Here is a 22,727-nt window from a genome sequence, read left to right as displayed (position 1 = left end):
TATAATGTGGAAAAAAAAACAAAAAAAAACAATTCGATGAAATGAATACAAAATGTTTAAAGTCAAACAAGAGAATTTGCCATGATTGTTAGAAAAGACTAAGACACTTAAAACTCTCAGTAATTCGCCGTTTCAGAATCTAAAGCATCCTGGGTAATATTTTCAAAGGGTGCACCAAAGCGTTTTGATTTGTTCAAAACGTTATAAACAATGGAAATTGGGGTAAGAACAATGAAATTACCCATGATGCTTTAAATTCTGAAACGGCCAATTGATAAACGCGAGACTAAACTTGAAAAAAAGTGTGCTTAGATGCTAGGTAGAGTGAGACAATCCTTTATTCACTTTCTGTTGCTTTTGTTGATTATGTTGAAGTCTATCCAGAGATCAAATAAAAATACTTTAGTAGCTGACGAATGATAAAACCAACGGCCTCAGTCATTAAAATATAATACTAAAAGGTGAAAAAAATACACTAACCACTGTATTACAGGCTCCTATTTATGAACGCTGTTTCAGTACAAATTTAGTTCAATTGTTTGAATCAAAAATATATTACAAATCTCAGTCTAACGATTCGTCTTGGTTATACAAGTTATCAAACTGTGATGAGTGAATCATGACAGCGAAAACATTTCTAAAGCTAGAAAATGGACAATAAACTTTACTCATTGTTGAAGGCCGAAAGGTGACTCATAGTTGTTAATGTCTGTGTCATGTTGGTTCCTTGTTGACGGTTGTCTCATCGGCCATCATACCACATGTCTTTTTTAAAGTTAAATTGCATGGATTAAGCTATTATTTCTAAATCCACTTGCTTTGGAAATCTAGGATGAAGGAATTTTTAAAAGGCGATCAATTAATCGTCTTTTTTTAAAATTTATTTACATTTTACTAAAAAAGAATTAAAAAACTTCTACACGGGTACAATAATATGAAGCTACCTACTGTGGTTCGTCTTTGGGTGGATTAAACAACTTCATTACATGTACACCTTGGTAAGATCGCTTTATTGAATCAAGTATATCGTCTTCATCTTCAAAGTCAACTGCTAGGTCCTGATGGTTTCTCTTTCTGCAAAGTGATCGGACAAATCTGACAGGTAAACTTATAGAAAGGTACAAATGACACAGCATCTCGGGTAGATTTACGGCTATTATTAATAACACGGTTCTCTGAAACATAAATAGTACTAGAAGTATTATATAGTATTGTTTTCGTTTACTAGCACTATGTTTATACTTTTAGTTGAGGACTTATCTGTAAAAAAAAATTGAATTTTTGAAACACTAAGGCTTTTCTACCTGAGGCATAGATTACCTTAACTGGATTTGGCAAACCTTTTAGGAATTTTGGTCCTCAATGCTCTTCAACTTCATACTTTATTTGGCCTTTTTTTTTTTTTTTTTTTTTTAACTTTTTTGGATTCGAGCGTCACTGATGAGTCTTTTGAAGACAAAACGCGAGTCTGTCGCATAGGTAGTCAGTACTTCTTTGGGCCACAGTAGGTAGCTTCATATTATTGTACCCATGCAGAACTTTTTTTTATTCTTTTTTAGTTACATGTAAATAAATTTTAATAATTGATCGCCTTTTTCAAATTCCTTCATCATATATTTAGGTAGTCAGTACTTCGTTGAAGAAATGATTTATAACAAACCTTTCATAACTTTTTCAATGATTATCAAAAGAGAAGATTTCAGCTCCCTCAGGTAAAAATTACATTTAACAAACCTGTGTATTCCTTTTATGTATTTATAAATTCTTAGCTTTCAAATATTTAGGTTTCAGTGTTCCTGATGGTGGTTAATCCAGCAAAACGCTTCTTACACGCGAATTCGTTACTTTTGACATTGACGTCACAAAAACTTACCACGGTTAAACCATCACAGTAAAAATTTCTGAAGAAAACGATAAGTGTAAAAGCCCAGGCATATAGAGTGCCTACTGCAAATCCAAGGGATGAGTTGGCAGTAATTGCAGTAAACAAAGGCATAAAATCCAATCCATAAATCAACATAGATAACAGTACAGCAAACACTAGAAATAAAATGAAATTTAAATAACATTCTCAGACAATAACCTTACATTACACTGCAAATGATCAAGATTTTTTTTATATCAAAAAGTGTTCTTTTACACATAATTGGTCATTTTAAATAATCCAAATAAAGACAACAGTAGTATACCACTGTTCAAAACTCATAAATCCATGGACAAAAAACAAAATCGGGGAAACCCATATATGCTGAAATGAAAAAGTAATTACCAAGATTTTGTAGTATGAAATATCCTTTTTTTTATAGATTTATGACTTAGTGGTTTCGTTTGAATTCACAGTAACAGCCATACGCATTGTCTGATCATAATATACTACAGACAGTCGACAACATATATTTATGATAAACCAAGAAATTAATACTAGTAGTAAAATGAACAGACGGACAAACAGGATTAATTAATTATTAAACAGGATCGGCTATGAATTAGCTCTTATTTAGATACTTAGTTTTTCTCTTTTGTCTTTGTGTTTAATGTTCTGTGGTATGTGTCGATCTGACGAGTCAAATAAAGGCAACAGTAGTATACCGGTGTTTAAACCATTTCCAGCAACAATTTAAAATAGCATTTCAAGACCGTCATAATCATGATAATAATTTGCACTAGTATTGTGAAAATAATTGTAAATTTTTCGATTTTATCATAGTATGAATTTCAAGATTACCTGTGATAATGTATACATCATTTTTTGTGGCGTTGATCTATTTAATCGACACACAGTTTATTGTGTCCTTTGCTGATTTTACTTAATGTTAGATGTATGTTGTTCTTAATTTTCTGTTATTCTCAGGTTGAAATGTTGTAATGCATATTTATATTATTGATTTATGTATTTCTCTGTGCGGATTGTGATTGCATTCGATTGTATTGTATTTCTGTCACGTATTGTTGTCATTTTAGTGGTATTTGCAACATTGTCATGTAAACGGGAGGTTTGGCTAGCCATAAAACTAAATTCAAAACACCATTTTTTCTTCAAATGACATCTACCAAGAAGTATGCCAGTTTTTATCAATAGTTCATTTCTATGTATGTTTGCGTTTGTTTTGGTTGCAGTTCAGTGTTATTTTCCTCTTACATCAGATATGCTTCCCTCGGTTTTATTTTTTTTTCTCTTTATCGATTTATGACTTTTGAACAGTGGTGTACTACTGCTGCCTGTATTGAAAGTACAAAGATGCTTTATGTGGATGTTATTTTTTTTAATTTGGCGCATCGACTGTCGACGTGACATTTTTATGTTTATGTATCTTTTACTGTTTTTTCAAGGATTTCTTGGATATAAGTTGTCAGTTTTAGATGTGACTGATAGTATTAAGTCTAAATCATGTCTTTGACTACCTTTAATATATGCAGCTCCACCCAACTCCACTGCATACTTTTGTTCAAAAATAACACTTGAACACAAAGTCGCTGTGGCCCCAAACGCTGCTGCATACGACACTCTACTAGATCTACCCATGATATCCATTGGACTGAAAACATAGTAAAACATCAATATATCATAAAAACCAAAAATGTACCGGACCTTACTGAGGATAGTCTAACAAAAACAGATGGGTTAGACATTCTAACAAGTTAAATAAAACTGAAAAACACCAAGAGGCCATAATACATTTGTTCACAGCAACCCGTTTTCAATGACCCATTTACTAACTTACCTAGTATATAGATATAGTACACGTGGTATGAGTGATAATTATATTTTGAAAGACATTTACCTATTAAATAGATATAAGAACATGTGGTATGAGTGATAATTATCATTTGAAAGACATTTGTACCTATTATATAGATATAAGAACGTGTGGTATGAGTGCTAATGAGACAATGGGATATATAGATATAGGAAGATGTGGTGTGAGTGCCAATGAGACAACTCTCCATCCAAATAACAATTTAAAAAGTAAACCATTATAGGTTAAAGTACGGCCTTCAACATGTCTGTTTGTTTTGTTCCCACATCGTTGTCAATATAATGGAATGGCATGCGACTGCCTTACAAGTGAGAGGTTCAGCTAGCTATAAAACCAAGTAAAATCAACAAATGTCTACACAAGAACAACCTGTACAAAGTCAGGAATGTGACAGTTGTTATCCATTCGTTTGAGATGTTTGAGCTTTTGGTTTTCCCATTTGGTTAGAGACTTTCCGTTTTAAATCTTCATCGGATTTCGTTTTTTGTCATTTTACAATAAATTAATTCATCTTGTTTTAATTATTTTCAATTCATGTATAACGGGTTATAACATAAATCTTACTTACTATACAACACCCGGTCTCCCAGCCAGACATTGCAGACACTTGTGCACACGCTTTTCAGCAAAAGCCAGGAGTAATGTAAATACAACCTAAAGAATTAGAAGAATTACAGATTTCATTCATCTTATGTCCATACTTATATGTTGTAAACGTTAACTATACAGTCATTCGTTTATTTGTAAACTGGAAAAGGCACACAGGGGTCAACAAACAGGTTTTTTTTAACTGTTTACCATGTCGTTTAGTGAGAAAAGAGACATTTCTTACAATCTTGAATGACAGTCTAATTTCTAAAATGGCGTTGTGAATAATGTTTTAGTCAGGAACTGGTAAGTGGTTGTATATGTTACTGGCCGCGTCACACTGTCCCGATTTTTACGCCGATGGCAACACGATTATGGAAATTTTCAAAATCGGGACTGATCGTTTTAAGATCGGGCTATTCGTAATGCTATCTTTAATCATCGTAGAACCATCGGCCACTTTTTCTACCCTTCGGGAACAACTTCGGAAAGGGTTCTAAATTTTTAAACATGTTAAAAAATACCCGAAGGTGCGTCCGATGTTGAGGGTTCGTATTGAGTTCGTATCACCATCCTCACCATCGGAATGTCACCGGGAATGCATCTTTGAGCATCGTATTGCATTCGTGTTTCCATCGTTTCCATCGGGCAATTTTGACATTACGATGTCTACACGAATGAATCACGAAGCTACCCGAAGGTTTTACGATAGCAACACGACTTCGTAAAGACCTCGTAATCCCATCGGGTTGCCATTGAATAAAAGTACGAAGGCGACCAGATGGAACTACGACGGCTATAAATCAAGCTAAATGTAAGTTAATTGTCGCGCTAAAATACATTTAAAGTGCCATGCGCGATATGCACTGGTCAGTTTAATACGACAGTTAAGAAAGACGTTCACAAAACATGGAGCTCATATCATTTGATTCTATGGGAACAAGAAAAGTGACAGCGCTGTTTCTATTAATTCAAATGGAACAAAAAAAGCAGCTATTACAGGCTCAGGATTTACTTTTACAAGTGAAATATTTTTTTTGTCCATTTTTCATATCAAGTAACACAATAAAAATCATAAACGCGCCTCGTACACAAACACTGCAGATATACGTATATGGAGAAACCAATTTTTTAGCTCACCTGACCCGAAGGGCCAAGTGAGCTTTTCTCATCACTTGGCGTCCGTCGTCCGTCGTTGTTAACTTTTACATTTTGAACTTCTTCTAGAGAATCACTGAATGGAATAAAACCGAACTTGGCATGAATGTTCCTTATGAGGTGCTGACAATGTGTTGTTACTTTAAAACCGATCCATCATCCCAGATGGCGACCAGCAGGGGACCTAGTATACCATAGGACCCTATGGGAAATGCATACAAAGGACTTCTTTTAGAGAACCACTGAATGGAATGAAACCAAACATGGCATGAATGTTCCTTATAAGGTGCTGACCAAGTGTTGTTACTTTGTAGCTGATCCATCATCCAAGATGACCGCCAGCGGGGGACTTAGTTTAATATTGGACCCTATGGGAAATACATACAAATGTCTTCTTTTAGATAACCACTGGCCAAGTGTTGTTACTTTGTAGCCAAATTTTATCTTTTTATATGATTTCAAAAACCCAAGTAGAATCAGGTGAGCGATACGGGCTTTTGAGAGCCTCTAGTTCTTTATTATTCTGATTTTTTATGTATGTCACACGAATGTTTACTCCATATCCATTTTGTTATTCTATATGTCATATTTTGCCGCATTTGTTGTTTTCCCCAAATCCTTCCTTTTGTCTATATTATTATGATGTTCTCCTGGAAAAAGCTCTTTTCGAATAAAAGGGATTAACGAACCCATTACCTTACCTTTAAGATAGATCAGTAAACATGGGCATAATTATGGGTGATTATTCAGACTAGTGCACACATTTTACAGTTCAAACAAGGCAATGTCGAGCGCGGCATCCCCTCGCATGTAACACATTGGGAACAAATATGGACACTATATTTGTATATGACACATGCAGAAAATGGTAAATTGAATGCGCATATTTGATACATAAACTATTTTCGTAATCTGTACACGACGTCTTTTATACATCGTATGGCCATCGCACCATCATCGTAATCCATCATGTAGCCTTCGTAATCCATCGTGTAGCCTTCGTGATCCATCGTGTAGGCTTCGGCTGAGATATGAAGCTTAAATACCTGTCTTCGGTTAACCTTCGTATGTCCATCTTTTCCTATCGTATATAATTTCGGCACCATCGTATAAACTTCGTTATTCATCGTACTTGCTTCGGTCACTTTCTGGTATTTTTATGCCTGCGTCACACTGTCCCGATTTTTTTTTTACGATGGACACCCGAATGCGAAATTTGTAAGTTCGTACGAAGTTGGTCCCGATCTCGTTAAAATACCAAAAAGTGACCGAAGCAAATACGATGAATAACGAAGTCTATACGATGGTGCCGAAATTATACACGATAGCAAAAGATGGACATACGAAGGTTAACCGAAGACGGGTGATTAAGCTTCATATCTCAGCCGAAGCCTACACGATGGATTACGATGATGGCGCGATGGCCATACGATGTCTAAAAGACGTCGTGTACAGCTGACGATGCTTAAATAATTATTATAAGCGCGTATTTCCAGTTACTGAATGTTTTGGTTGATTTCTAAAAAAATAGTTTATGTATCAAATATGCATATTCAATTTACCATTTTCTGCATTTGTCATATACAAATATAGTGTCCATATTTGTCCCCAATATGTTACATACGAGGAGATGCCACGCTCGGCATTGTCTTGTGTGAACTGTAAAATGTGTGCACTAGTCTGAATAATCACCCATAATTATGCCCATGTTTACCTTAAAGGTAAGGTAATGGGTTCGTTGATCCCTTTTATTCAAAAAGAGCTTTTTCCAGAAAAAATATCATAATAATATAGACAAAAGGAAGAATGTGGGGAAAGCAACAAATGCGGAAAAATATGACATATAGAAAACAAAATGGTTTTGGAGTAAACATGTGGGTGACAACAACTCAGACGATACATAAAAATCAGAATAATGAAGAAAAGTTGGTTTCCCTGTATACGTGTACCTGCAGTGTTGGTGTACGAGGCGCGTTTATGATTTTCATTATATTGTTTGATATAAAAAAAAAATTGACAAAAAATAATATTTTACTTGTAAAAGTAAATCCTGAGCCTCTAATAGCTGCTCTTCTTGTTCCATTTGAATTAATAGAAACAACGCTGTCGCCTACCTTGTTTTCATAGAATCATATGATATGAGCTCCATGTTTTATGAACGTCTTTCTTAACTGTCGTATTAGACTAACCAGTTCATATCGCGCATAGCACTTTAAATGTATTTTAGCGCGAAAATTAACTTACATTTAGCTGGATTTATTGCCGTCGTAGTTCCATCTTGTCGCCTTCGTACTTTTATTCGATGGCAACACGACGGGATTACAAGGTCTTCATGAAGTCGTGTCACTATCGTAAGACCTTCGGGTAGCTTCGTGATTCATTCGTGTAGACATCGTAATGTCAAAACTGCCCGATGGAAACGTTGGAAACACGAATGCAATACGATGTTCAAAGATGCATTGGTGAGGATGGTGATACGAACTCAATACGAACCCTCAACATCGGACGCACCTTCGGGGATTTTTTAACATGTTAAAAAATTTAGAACCCTTCCCGAAGTTGTCACCGAAGGCTAGAAAAAGTGGCCGATGGTTCTACGATGGTTAAAGATGGCACTACGAATAGCCCGATCTGGATACGATCAGTCCCGATTTTGAAAACTTCCATTATCGTGTTGCCATCGGCATAAAAATCGGGACAGTGTGACGCGGGCATAACGAGATCGTGACCAACTTCGTACGAACTTACAATTTTCGCATTCGGGTGTCCATCGTATATAAAAATCGGCACAGTGTGACGCGGGCATACTGATTATTACATTTGTATTTCGTTTATTGTTTGGTACATAAATCAGGCCGTTAATTTTCATGTTTGCATTGTTCTAAAATTTGTTATTCATTGGCATTTTAAATATTACTATGCGCTATGACTTTTGCTCATTAGTGAAGGCTGTACGGTAACTTAGTATATGTGTTAAGTCATTTGATATCTATTTAGGAGTTGTATCATTGACAATCGTTCTACCTAAGTCATCATATTAATGGTTAATGAATATGGGAAAGATTCGCGTATCTCCAAGTAATTAATTATAGCTTATCCAATAGCTTGATTTATTCTTACTAAAACAAACAGTGACCAATCATCGTTAAATACCTTGCTTTTAAAATATGTCCTTTTAAATATGACTGCCTTTGCTTATTGTTTCTGTCCAAGATTATAATACTTTGATCGACTGTATGGAGTGTACATTTTTCTGCTGGTTGACTCTTGCGCGCGTTAAAAGTTGTGTATATTTGTATCCATCTGATGAGTATTCTTTTTCAACTGATTTTTATAGTTCGTTCTTTTGTTGTACTGTTACACCACTGTCCAAGGTTAGGGGAAGGTTGGGATACCGCTATCATTTTAACCGCGCCATATTATGTATGAATGTGCCTGTCCCAAGTCTGGCATATTGGATTTTGACCTTCGTGTATATAGTGTATCTTAAGCTGTTAAAAGTGTTTTGTAACAAAAAATTACATCCTAAGTTTTCAATTTACTATTCGTCTTGGTGGTAATTTGTTTTTATCGTTCTAGAAATAAAAACAAGAACAATGTTCAAATGCCTTCTGTGAAGAGGTGTCTGGTAGCGCGTATGTTATACTTTGTAACACAGTGATAAATCACCATGACAATTTCTCTACATTAGAGAGAATGCCTTAAAAAGGAAAACAAATGGATTTCGGCCTAGACATTTCCTATGGCGTTCCTTGTGTCTTTCAATACACTGGACAATCTATCTGTGTGTGCATAAACAATCCTTCACAGCAAAATAAGAACAGAAATATTACTGCAATCACTACCCGTTTAAAGTATAGCATTATATAATACTGCATTATCAATGGATAATAATACAGGACACGATACATTTTGTATGTTTGGTGCGAGGGATTAGCTTTTCCAAAGCCCCTTTTAGTATTTTTGTACAATATTTGTGTCTTGCTTCAGTTTTAAAATAAATTTCTTACCGCTGGTATCAGAAGAAACTGGTATAGTTTTTTATGCGGTATAACTTCTGTACAAATGGCACTGAAAACAAAATAGTTAAACTTTTATCATTTCAAGTTCTGATCAAAATTCGCAAATTTAGATAAAGCAACCAGAAGAATATTAAACAACAGCAAACAAAACTTTAGCCCCACCACATTAAGTATGTGTGTGCCTGTCCTAAGTCAGGAGCCTGAAATCCAGTGTAGTTTGTTGCTGTGTTACTTATTTGCTTTTCTTTAATTTTTTGGTACATTAATTGATGGTGGCAAATACCCGTTTACTGGCTCCGGTAATTGGCCAAGTGATGCTGGAGTAGCTTTAAGGTGGCACGGTAGTATTTCCTGGCTCATAAGGACTAATGGTAGCCTTTATCGAATTTTCACCACTTTCTAACACTGCAAAATATTCTGTATTCACAGTTAACTAAAAGAACTTTCATTTTACTATTCAGAAATGAATATGAATGTGTATCATGACCGTTCACTTTTTTTGCTATTTTCAAAAATTTAAGGCCACTAGTGCTTTTAGGTCTTTTATCATGCAGTGAGTACACAATTTAAACAAATTCTAAAAAAAATCATTTTCATTATGTAAATTTAAATTATTTAATATTTTTCTACACATAATTCATCTATCAGTTTGGGATGTTTCTGTATACTCATACTGTATGTTTTGAGTAACCTAAAGTCTGGAATGCAAATACTACCGTGCCACCTAAAATACAGTACAGTCATCTCCTGAATTTAAAATTAATTCAAAAATTGAATATTATTAAATTCCAATCTAACAATATTTTCATGCCAGGAATGTACAGGTGATACTCTAGGAAACTAACATTCAATCGGCAAACTATAAATATATAAAAAAAAAAAACAAGATGTCTCACAAAGGAGCCCAGTAGTCAGCACTTCGGTGTTGACATGAATATCAATTATGTGGTCATTTTCATAAATTTCCTGTTAACAAAATTTGGAATTTTTCGAAAAACTAAGGATTTTCTTATCCCAGGCATAGATTACCTTAGCCGTATTTGGCACAACTTATTTGGAATTTTGGATCCTCAATGCTCTTCAACTTTGTATTTGTTTGGGTTAGAACTATTTTGATATGAGCGTCACTGATGAGTCTTATGTAGACGAAACGCACGTCTGGCGTACTAAATTATAATCCTGGTACCTTTGATAACTAATTAAATATTTGTTCATTTTATAATGATGGTAATATACATACTCGCTTTGTGATGAGTTGGTAGTTTGGAAGCCATCGTATATTGACTGGAGAGGTGAAAGGATTTCCAAAGACATCAGAAATTATTTATCTGAAACGAATAAACATTATGCAATTAATTTAATTAATAATAATTGTTTAAGCAGAATAACAACCCTTTTAAACAGCTGAACTGCTTCGTATAAATGATCCCAATGAACGATAATTTAAAAGTCTTCACATTGATGAATGTATTTCGCAATGAATTTATTTTGAAATATTAACTATATGTATATACCACCTTAGCGTGGTCACGTGTATTTAGTTTTAAATAGATGTTTTATACATTTAAGATGTAAAACTTACGATTTATAAATAATTGATATAGTTTTTCCGTCGATACGTTATGTGTATGACAACTCAGATAGATCCTTTGACGAAAATATGACATTGACCGAGGTCCGTTTATATGTTTACTCACTGTCTATTTGTAGGTCCTAAAAGCTTTAAAAGGTTCCTTTTTCGTATTTTTTATGGAAAGTTATTGCAGATTCGTTGATGTAAATTTTCTAAGCTATATATATAGAAATGATTATACGAACACAATCATCAAGAAAACGGTAAGAATTGACGAATTCAACAGTCAATCCGGAGAAAGTGTTCACCATTGAATGTGAATTTATTGCATTCCAATACCAAAGTTAGAAGCTCGACTTGACATTTATTTGGTGGGTCTAAGGTGTTGCGAGAGTTCCAGACATTCATACAGGCTTTAATATCATCGTCTTGTGGATATTCGCATTCAATGGTGAACACTTTCTTTAGATTAATGGAACAGCAATGGGAACAAAGATGGTCCCATCTCCTGCCAATATTTTTGCGAGTAAATTAGAACTTCAAGTTCTCAATTACTATCTTAATAACCCTCTCTCTTTGTTCCGATTCATCGATAACATTGTTATAAAGTTGGATAATACTGAACAAGAACTCAATTTGTTGATTCAACAAGTCGACGATGCCAAGCCCGCAATGTAATTCTCTTCTCTCTATTAAAATCTCTAACTGTAGGATCCAATTTCTTAACACTGCTACGCAAGTGAAGGGTGTAATCATATCTACAGATCTGTAATGCAAGCCTACAGGCAAACATCAGTTTCTTTCTATTTTAATTTGTCATCCTAAACCATGCACAATAATATACTTTAATATAAAATTCTCGTTTTTGATATTTTAGACTTTCATTCTCTGTGTTTTATAATTCATAAGATTTTATAATTTCGTTTCTATTTACATTTCGTATCCAGGACTTAAAATCAACATGCTTTGATATGCATTTAATTCTCAGTTTGGACATTGAGTGACATGTAATCCTTGCCAATGATCAATATCACTCAAAGTAATTGTTATTTGGTATGTCTATACTGTCAATTCAATTGTGTATAAATACGTGTTTATAATTTTTATAAGCAAGATTTGGACTCAAGACTTTACACAGTCCATCTGTAATAAAAGTATTAGTATTCCATGCTGAATTATTGGTTTATTCATCGCTAGTTCCAGAGTCTCCGTAGTTAGTTTTCACCAGAGTTTCAATCCCATACTTCTCAATTGCTATTCAGAACAATCACACAGTTTCAGTAACAAGAGGCCGTAGCTGAACTATGTACTTTTTGTTCAGAAGTTAAAGAAAATATTTTTCACATTTTTTGGGAATGTAATGTAACACAAAACTTCTGGTTATCCATTAAAGATTGGATTAGAAATTATGAAATCTTCTTGCCTTTTAGTGCAAAAGAGGTCATTTTAGGTGTGTCTGAGGATTCTGTCAACAGTAAAACAGTTAATAATATCTTGTTGTTATTTAAATACTATATATACAAATGTAGATGTAAGAGTGTATTGCACACAAAATATGGTGGGATAGAATATTTAGAGTATTGGATTACAATAGAAAAATACTCTGTATGTTTCTTAACCCCTACACAAAAAATAAAAATGGATCAGAAGTGGCAATTGTTAGAAGCAGCATTTAATTAACAAAATCAATTGTAATATTTATATCTTATTATACCATTATGATTTAATCGATCTGACAAGTATTAATTAACTTTTTATACCTTGTGTCTAATACTGTATTATGTAATTTCACATGTTTCATCTTGAAAAATAAAATAATTACAAAAAACAAGAGGCCGTAGCACGTCTATATTAATCTAGTAATGCAGGCTAAATATTTGAATCCAATGACCACTTCATTTTCCAGGTGATACTGAGGTTTAATAATATCGAATTGACACCAAAAAAAGGACATAACAAATTCTTATGTAATGGTTCCGAAATATTTAGTGAAATTTAAATACTTTAATTGCAAACGATTATATAAACAACTGTATGAAACAAAAATAATAACAAAAATAATAACAAAAATAATAATAAAAAAGTTTCCTGTGTGAAACTGAAATATCCCCCCCCCCCCCCCCATAAAAATCAAATGGTAGCTCCCTTAGTTAGAAAAAAATAACTGTTCAGTTGTCTGTATTATATATATATATATATGTATGGTTCTTTGGAATCTTAATTATATAAAGCAAATACATTATCAAGGTAACAGAAAGTGTTTTTACTTTTATTAATGAAAAATGTAATTTAGACGGACCTTTACTGAGTTTTACCATATACAGTGATTCATGATACAGGTATTATTTGTTTGTCCCCCGCACACTAAAACCCCACACCCCACGCTTTTTAAAAATCATACACCATGCCATTTCTCAATATCTGTTTGAGGTCTATTACACTTTAAAACAGTATATACTATAGAAAGAATATGACATGATTTAAATTGATTTTAATTATATTGTTTATTTTTGCTGTGTATATTTACCTATGTAGTACACAAAAACCGATAATTGATTTTTGATTATGTAATTAATAGGTCAAACTAATATAGGTCAGAATGATAATCTACCGTGACGATATTATTTTATTAAGATGGATACTATACTGGTCAGGGTATTGTATTCGGGAGATCCTACTGCGTCAGATGAATGGCTGGTGGGGTCATTTACTGTACGTTTCTTTCCATGAATGGATAGGCATGTTCGTTACATATTTATTTTTAAAGAAACCCAATGGGCAAATTGTTAATTCACTGCCAAAAATATCACAACACTGTTCAGTGTATAAAATTTGGGTGGAAAAATCATCTAACACATTGTATTATAATTTTAATAATATATTGAAGCCATTAAAGTATTACTGTTGAAGTTCCAAAATAAATGAAAATAAACGAAATGTTGTAGAAATTGCACACGTTGTCTCTTAACATGAACGAATGAAAATATCTATATACAGTTCAACACGTATAATAATCTCCCACTAGTATCTAGTGATGAAAATATCTATATACAGTTCAATACGTATAATAATCTACCACTAGTATCTATAGTGATGCAAAGATCAATTGAACGAAGGCAAACTTGCATGTATTCTTCATTGCATATCAAATAACGTTTACACGGGCAAACTGTTTTGTAAGAAAACGTTAATACATTCACCTTTAGTGATTATTCAAAATTATTCAAAATATTATTATAAGATAAGGTTTTATTTAATCAGTGAACTATATCGATCTTTTGAAAGGGTCAAATACTATAATTATTTACTAACCTGGTTTTTGCACCATGCAAACTTATTCCCAATACCAATTTTGTAATATCAATGTATACCTATTTTTTACACTCCTTTGAGTCTTTTAAAATAGCACATAGTTTACCTGTATAGAGTAGGACATGTGTGTTTAAATAATTGTGTAGGTTTAAGTCTCTACTTGCATAATGAAGCTTATGGACGTAGACAAAAAGTTCAGATCGAGGGGGCGTATTCCCTCTGTCTATTTTCCATGTAACAGAACATCACCTGATTGTTAAATGTGTGTAAATTAAAGCTTCTGATGTCGTCCGTGCAATGTTTTCATAATTGTATTATAGAGAAACAGCAAATATAGTAAAAACTTCACTTTCTAGACAATGAATATAATTGAGTTCGGATTTTGACATACAAGAAGCAAGTATGTAAGCACAAATAATACATAAATTAAACAATTATTCAATATCATAAAAGAACAATTTATATATTAAAAATGAAATAGATGATAAATTGCCCTTTCCTTTTCCCCCTCTCTTTTCCCTTTTCTCGATTACTATTTAATCCTTTTTCAACTGATTTTTATAGTTCGTTCTTATGTTGTACTGTTATACCACTGTCCCATATTAGTGGGAGGGTTGGGATACCGCTTACATGTTTAACCCCGCCACATTATATATGTATGTGCATGTTCCAAGTCAGGAGCCTGTAATTCATTGGTTGTCGTTTGTTTATGTGTTACATATTTGTTTTTCGAGTTTTTTCGTATATAAATAAGGCCGTTAGTTTTCTCGTTTAAATTGTTTTACATTGAGATTTCGGGGCCTTTTATAGCTGACTTTGTGGTATGGGTTTTGCTCGTTGTCGAAGGCCGTACGGTGACTTGTAGGTGTTAATTACTGTGTCATTTTGGTCTTTTGTGGAGAGTTGTCTCATTCATTTTTTATTACATATGATACTTCCACAACAAACCTTACATACAATCATTACATGTACATTTGTCACCAAGGAACAAAAGTTGTATAGTGTCAGATTCAATTTAATAAAACAAACAGTGGTATCCTGTTGAGCATATATAGGAAAGACAATCAAGCGGCAGGACGCCTGCTGATAAAAAAAATAATAATTTGTCATTCAATTAATTTCGAACTTTTTTAATATACCACCTTTTCATTTTCTTTAAATGTTATCGATGATTAAAAAATAAATGTCAATTAAGGTTGAAAAAAAATGAACAGCGAATCGTTTATTATTATCTAAATGTAAATGTATACTTTATCATTTATCATTAAATACGTTTCACCAAATATGAATAAAAAATATTATATAAAATTATACAAACTATGATGAACAAGAACCCTTATAGTAAAACTCCATTATGTCCTTTGAACGGATGAGTTATCCCGACGAATACAATTTGATATTTAATTAAATTAAATTTCAGTATTTTGTATTCAATATTTATCGAATATAGATAAACAATTATAGAATATAGCCACAGTGAATACTTTGAATTTTAATTTATTATGTATTATGATTTTATTTTGATCGTATTACTAACACTTCCATCATTCACGACAGATATCACATAACTGAACCATGTCACTAATGAACCAAACCATGACATAAAATTTTCTGTAATCTTAAATTGTGTGCAAATGTAGTTTTTTTTGCGCGCCAGATTTATACCATAACGAAATATGGGATGTAACAGACAGTATAGAAATAACTGTACTTTATGCATTAGAAATGAACAACAACTTTTTAATTTTGACATAAGCAGGCATTATTCTGTGTCAAATTATAACTATATGATGAAATCTTTAATGTACTTACATATTAGCAACAAACAAAGGTACTTACCACCTTGCATTTATATTCAGAGGTTCCTTAAGCAAAAAATCCGAATGTTTATATTCAATAACAATTCTTAACACAACCATGTCTAACTTATCCAAACTATGACAAAATCACTGTACTAAAAGCCCCTCGATATGACGACCTTACTACCCGTGTACATGTTTATTTACAAATACCTCGTAAATAAAACAAACATGGAATAAAATACAAAGCTTTTGATGCATGCCATATAGCACCGTCCCTTGGTGCCTTTTGCAGTTCAGCTAGATATATTTAGCCTACTCACAGTATTCTTTTTGTTACTTTTCAGAGGTGTGCCTGAGACAAAGGTTTTATATATATACTAATATGTGAAAACTGTTGTTTCTTATTTGTGTTTGTAACTATGTATACTGTATTGTTTATTATATTTGTAAGAGAATAATATTACAATGATATTATATAATGCTCCATGCGATCCCATTTTATGGAAGTAAAGCATCTTCTTCTTATATATTATTTATAGTAAAATCATCGTGATTTCGCGAAAATTTGCATACCAGTACAGTATACTCGCGAATTAAAAAAAATAACTTGATTTACATGCATGTAATTTTATTAAATTTTCAAGCTAAAGCAAATTGAGCATCATATAAATAAAGAAGTACAAATGACTAGATTACACTGCTGTAACACCTGTTGTACAATCCAGTATTTTTATGGTAAAAAGCTGTTTGCAAGATACATAATTTTAATCACATAACTCATTGTTCAACTAGAAATTTGAAAATTATTACGACTTAACACAAACATTTCTACTGTTTTTTAAAACCTCAGTAAATTCATACTCTTTCATGAGCGTTGGTCTCTGAGGATTTAGCCATGAAACCATGAAGGATTTTTATCAAACCGACAAGTAACCTCAGTGTTCTCAGACCCTTTCCAAGTACCCTCAGTGTTCACAGACCCTTTCCTCACCGACAAGTAACCTTAGTGTTCACAGACCCTTCCCTGACCAACAAGTAACCTTAGTGTTCACAGACCCTTCCCTTACCGACAAGTAACCTCAGTGTTCACAGACCCTTCCCTGATCGACAAGTGACGTCAGTGTTCACAGACCCTTCCCTGACCGACAAGTGACGTCAGTGTTCTCAGACCCTTCACTGACCGACAAGTAACCTCAGTGTTCACAGACCCTTCCTTGTTGTCTCGTGATAGTTTATTCCTCTCGAATGCGGAAGGTTGTTGGGCGTCGACTGCATGAGATTAAACACTTTAAAATTACTTTTTTGCCAAGCATGGTTCATTTAGAAGTTCAAACAAAGACTTGTCATTTCTGAAATCAAAGTATGAGTGTATGTCGTTATGAAATGTATTCCTGGAGAACAATTTGTTAAACATCCAAATTCCTATTCAATCTTAACACATCATCAGGCGTTGTAAACATGGGACATGTCCAATGCACTAAGGTGTTTGTGCGTCACTAGAATCTAAGAAAAGAATACCGCAATAGTAACTTCCGTAGTCTTGATATTTACAGATACATAACTTTATAAAACGCTAAGCACACGAAGGCAGTTCTCCTTTTAAAGGTCTAGTCATTGCACTTATCACATATTTGTCATCTTCAACTGCTTCAACTGATTAAAATGAATGTTGAATACATTAACAATAGATACAACACCACGTGGTGTCCAAGGTGTAAACTGGCGGCAATGTTACTGATATATTTCCCTGTTTTGCTGCACCACCCACTTTTAATTTTCAGATCTTTACAAAGATGTTTATCCAAAGAACTAATCATATTTATTGATTTACCTACAAAATCATCATTGATGCATTTTCCAATCACATGTCCATATCGACCAGAACTGGAGACGGAAAATGCAGTGCAATCACAAATTAATGGATTATTTCTTAATGATATTTCGGAGAAAAAACATGGCATTGACTCCTCTAAAAATCTAAGAGACGAAATGTTATTATTATCTAGAAAGATTGAAATCGGACCTGGTATTCCAGTAAATGCCAGTTTTGAAATCTCAGAAATATTCATGTTTTGCAGATAGATATGCTTTGCTTTTACTCCAGTTAAAAACATACTTTGAATGGATTTGAGTCTGTTATTAGATAAATCTAAGTCGTCTAGTTCACTAATTGTTTGTAATGGAATTAAAGGCACGTGTTCCATACCAACACTTTTGACAAACAACTGTTTCAGACTAGCCTCTATCCCACTGAACATAGTGTCAGTAAATATCAACGGGTTTCCACTTATATCTAAAACTTGTAAGTAAGCTGTGCTATCAAACGAATCATTTTGTATATGTTTGATGGAATTATATGACACATTGAGATTTAATAACGAGGGGAGATCCATTAGTCCGATTACCCAGAAATGTCCTCCTATCAACTCATTAGAGCTTAAGTCAAGTGTCTGTAAACTGTTACCTAATCCTCGGAATGCATACCTAGGGAAGCTGTTTATCTGGTTCCTTTGAAGATTTAGATACTGTAGTTTTGTCAAGTTTGTGAACGTCCTTTCTGATAGGTACTGAATTTTGTTTGACGATAAATTCAGATTAGTAAGATTAAATAGTATTGAAGTTACTGATAGTGGTACCGTCCTCAATAAATTATCGGATAAATCTAAAACCTCCAGCTGTTCTATTCCTTGAAATGCGGTGTTCTGGAACAACGCTATCTTATTAGAGCATAAACTAAGTCGTTTGAGCGAGAACATATTATTGCCTTTAAAGAGTGGAACAACTTTAATCTCGGCGGCACCGTTATTACGATCCAGGTTTAACACCTTCAAGGAAGTCAGATTTCTAAGAAAACATAAACTTTTGGTGTTATCTAAACTTATTTTTGTAGATTCTAGGTTTAGAACCTGTAAACTGTCTAGTCCATCAAAAGGATTGGAATTCATTCGATTATTGAGTTTACTATCACTTAAATCAAGATTTTGAAGATAAGGGAAATTTGAAAATGTATCTCCTAAAATATTCATGTTAATGATGTTTCCCTCTAATGATAAGGACGTTAGATTTTTAAAGCGACCCAAGTTCTTCAAAACGCTATGACTCAAGAAAGAAGCCTTTTTAAGATTCAATTCCTCTAAAGAATCGTCAATCTTTTCAAGAATCTTTTTATAATTTTTAATATTTTTGTTTTCACTTATATCTAATTTGTGAATTTGTAAGTCGACAAAAATATGAAGTGGTAGTATTGAATTCGTGTTTCGTAAATTCAATTCATGAATATATAATCCTTGTAATTTACTGAAATTATTATAATTGTCTTGTTCTTGGATGAACATGTGTCTGTCTGAACAGTCTATTGTTAATACAGGTTCACAGCTACATGAACACGGAGCCAGGTCAGGACAACTCCAGTTTCTAGCAAAAACAACGGAAAACAACAAGATGCATCGAAATATTAACATGGTCCTCAATCTGAAAGAAAAAAAACACACATTAGCATAATTACGCTACGTAGTCTAACATCTATGGTAGGAACGATTAACTTTTATAATATATTATGATACATTGAGGGTGCATTTCTTTCTAACACAAACGATGCAAAGGTGAAACGACTAAGCGCGCACATGTTTTTATAATTTGTTTCTAACATACGTTTGCAAATTTTAGACAAACTTTGACAAACTATGCAATCGCTAAAGATGCGTTTACAGTTTGTCGTCCGTCGTTTGTTAGAACACACGCTACAGTTGTTTCTTACTTGAACTTAATTAAACGATATATTTTTTTCTACGTTTGTGAAAATCTGTTTGCCAACAACATATGCATGCATAATTGAAAGTTCAAACAGGGTCAGTAAAGACTTATTAAACGTTGTATTTGTTTCTACTTTCGTAGCGTTTAGAAAACAACAACAAATGCGACACAACGTTTACAAAATTTTGGTTAGAAAGAAATGCAGCTTTATACTTCAATCTAATTACAATATACATATATCGTCATGATCGTATTTTCGTTGAATAGGAATAATTTCTTATTCATATTTTTTTGTTTTATTAAGTAGTTGTCAGTAACTGCGAGTACTTTCAAATCTTTACTTAGCGTCTTTTTATCTGTTGGGATGTATAAATACCCTGCCACGTCCGTTTTGTTTCTTCTTTTGTTTTGCTGTGTATTGGTCGAATAAGCTAAGCCCCTTTAAAGTTATTTTTATAGTTTGCTAACGGTTGTACTGTAGCACCACTGTCCCAGGTTGTGAGTGGACCCCACCACTTTTTGAAGTTCAGTGGTTGTCCCCAATATATCTTAAGGACTTTTTTTCTTGAGACAAGTGCCTGTGCTTTGTGGTTTGGGTTTTGTTCATTGTTGAATGCCTTGCGGTGACGTATACTTGTTGAATTCTGTGTAATTAGATATATATTTGGTATCTGGTGAGGAGTTGTCTAATTACCAACTATACCACATCTTCCAATTTTTATAAATAATAAATCATAATTCATATCTAGTGCGAACAATTAAAGAATAAACAAAATGCTTAAAAGTTAAAGTAGTAATATAGTAATACGAAATACGAAATGATACACAACGAGACGATAAACAATAAAAATCATAATTATTAAACGCTTAATAGCCCTTTCCATATCGATCCCACTAATAAATTCCTTCTTCATTACTATATGAACTTCCATCTAAATAGCCAGAAAGGGTCATTAGATTGTCCAGCCGTTTCAATCATTCTCTAATGCATCTCAATTAAGCATGGATTTAATCGGTGCATTTCTTTGGTAGGATTCCAACTAGTGTCAGAATAAATTATATAGAATGATTAATTTCTTGACAGGGGAATTAGTTCTTTCAAGACTACAATGTTTGATATGCCCATCTGCGGCTATTCTGATTTTCTATCAATGATTTTATGTGTATGCAGCATGACAGAGTCAGCTATGAGTCAAACATTGCCAAACTGATCTGAATCCTATATTCTTCCATTGAACAAAAACAAACATAACATGAATAATTATATTTTTATAGGGTCGTTTCCTAAGATCATCAATTTTTTAAATACATGTTTTTTTATTCATGATTAAAAGCAATGTGTAATTTGTTTATAATTTAAAAGAAGAGATATTGGTCGTTTCTGGTTGTCTTTCTTTGTTTAATCCCATTTATTCATAGTGTTCCAAAACTTTTCAATATCTGTTTTAATGAACTTCGTGGCTCTTCAGAACCCTTTTGGCATGAAATTTATGATATCCGTTATTCAAGTAGGTCTTTGGAGATTTTAGCATTTGTCACATTTTACTCCAACAGATACATTGAACTCATTTCAAGCTTGATGAAATGCTTCTCATTTTTCTTTGCAGGAATTATCGAACCATAATTGTTTACATTTATTCGTGTTAGAAGTCCTTTGTACATATTTTTTGGACTTGCAAAGAATATCAAAAGCATAATTTATGAATTTATATTTTATTTCTTTCAAAGTATTATACGTAAAGCGAAGCGTTGATGTTTTGATAATAGCTTAATTTATTCAACCTGAAGTTTGACTTAATAGCTCATAGACTTTCGTTTCACTATTTTGAAATCCCATCTTTTAATTCTATATGGACATGAATTTGACTACTTAGAACACACGGCCACAACATCTCTTTCCTAATTTTGATGAAATAAAATCAGTTGTTTCAGTGACAAATACACACTTAAAGGCAAAATATGCTGTTTCTAGTAGTTGAAATACAAAATCTGCCACCCGTTGTTTTTTGTTGTTATTTGGGGTTGGGTTTTTTTGGGTGTTTTTTACTGGGACGACGGTAGATTCATACTATTAAACGCGTTTATTTCTACATCAATACACATATTAACTTGAACCCAGAGTCTCAGAATATGTTAAAACAAAAACTCTGGAGTGTTTCAGAGAACGATGACGTCTACTTTTCGTTGTTTTCTAATCGGTTTTAGATCTATCTTTTTTTTGTATTATAGTATTAGGTATTAGTAATTCTCAAAACAGAAAATTTAGCATTTATGTTTGTTTTTTTTTTTGTTCTCATTAAATCGGACAACTCTTTTCTCACATAGCCAACACCACATATATGGTGTCCAACGTGGTGATCTGTATATCAATAACATTCGATAATTTTTAAAACAAAATGTCATTAGAGACACAGCATGTTATTCATAATATTATTCCATTTTTATTAGAGAAAACTGTATAACAGCTGTGTGTATAACTGTAGTCTGTAGGAAATGTTTCGTTTCTGTCACCAGCTGTGTGTATAACTGTAGTCTCTCGGAAATGTTTCGTTTCCATCACCAGCTGTTGCACCTTTTATTCCTATTATCTTGTGACCGATTTAGTGTCCTGCGATGCCGGTGACATTTTCAAATCGATTCTGTTCACGTCTGTATCGCTATTAATTTACGATTTATTGGTTTGGGAATTGTTTTCTCAAATGAAATCAAGAGAGAGACTATGAATAATTAACTTTGGGTAAATACGTGACCCTTTTATTGA

General features: G+C 33.2%; 2 protein-coding genes across 4 annotated transcripts in view; both read right to left on the bottom strand.

The window, feature by feature from the left end:
* Positions 1-14,585, bottom strand: part of LOC134712871 (receptor for retinol uptake stra6-like) — a 36,047-nt gene extending 21,462 nt beyond the window's left edge. Inside the window, exons 1-7 of one of the 3 annotated variants that reach the window (XM_063574853.1) lie at positions 14,518-14,585; positions 10,767-10,854; positions 9,515-9,575; positions 4,327-4,412; positions 3,403-3,536; positions 1,874-2,040; positions 949-1,175 (exon numbers count right to left, since the gene is read on the bottom strand). In XM_063574853.1, the coding sequence (XP_063430923.1) occupies positions 949-1,175; positions 1,874-2,040; positions 3,403-3,536; positions 4,327-4,412; positions 9,515-9,575; positions 10,767-10,840 (749 nt within the window). In that variant the 5' untranslated portion in view covers positions 10,841-10,854; positions 14,518-14,585. Of the gene's footprint in view, positions 1-948; positions 1,176-1,873; positions 2,041-3,402; positions 3,537-4,326; positions 4,413-9,514; positions 9,576-10,766; positions 10,855-14,411 lie in introns of all 3 variants that reach the window. The other 2 variants (XM_063574854.1, XM_063574852.1) reach the window with 2 other exon arrangements.
* A 2,294-nt stretch (positions 14,586-16,879) lies between these two features.
* On the bottom strand, positions 16,880-19,663 carry LOC134709858 (leucine-rich repeat-containing G-protein coupled receptor 4-like). The gene has a single exon (XM_063569989.1). The coding sequence runs from the start codon at positions 19,546-19,548 to the stop codon at positions 17,863-17,865; it is 1,686 nt and encodes a 561-aa protein (XP_063426059.1). The 5' UTR covers positions 19,549-19,663; the 3' UTR covers positions 16,880-17,862.
* Between the last annotated feature and the right edge of the window lie 3,064 nt (positions 19,664-22,727).

This window comes from Mytilus trossulus, chromosome 3, assembly GCF_036588685.1.
Source record: "Mytilus trossulus isolate FHL-02 chromosome 3, PNRI_Mtr1.1.1.hap1, whole genome shotgun sequence".
In the NCBI taxonomy this organism is placed as follows: domain Eukaryota; kingdom Metazoa; phylum Mollusca; class Bivalvia; order Mytilida; family Mytilidae; genus Mytilus; species Mytilus trossulus.
The sequence above is the reverse complement of the archived record's forward strand: the minus strand, read 5'-3'. Positions and strand labels throughout refer to the sequence as shown.

What these genes read in the sequence shown, in the direction of transcription:
- LOC134709858 (XM_063569989.1), bottom strand. Translation starts at nt 19,548, where the DNA reads ATGTTCATCCAAGAACAAGACAATTATAATAATTTCAGTAAATTACAA.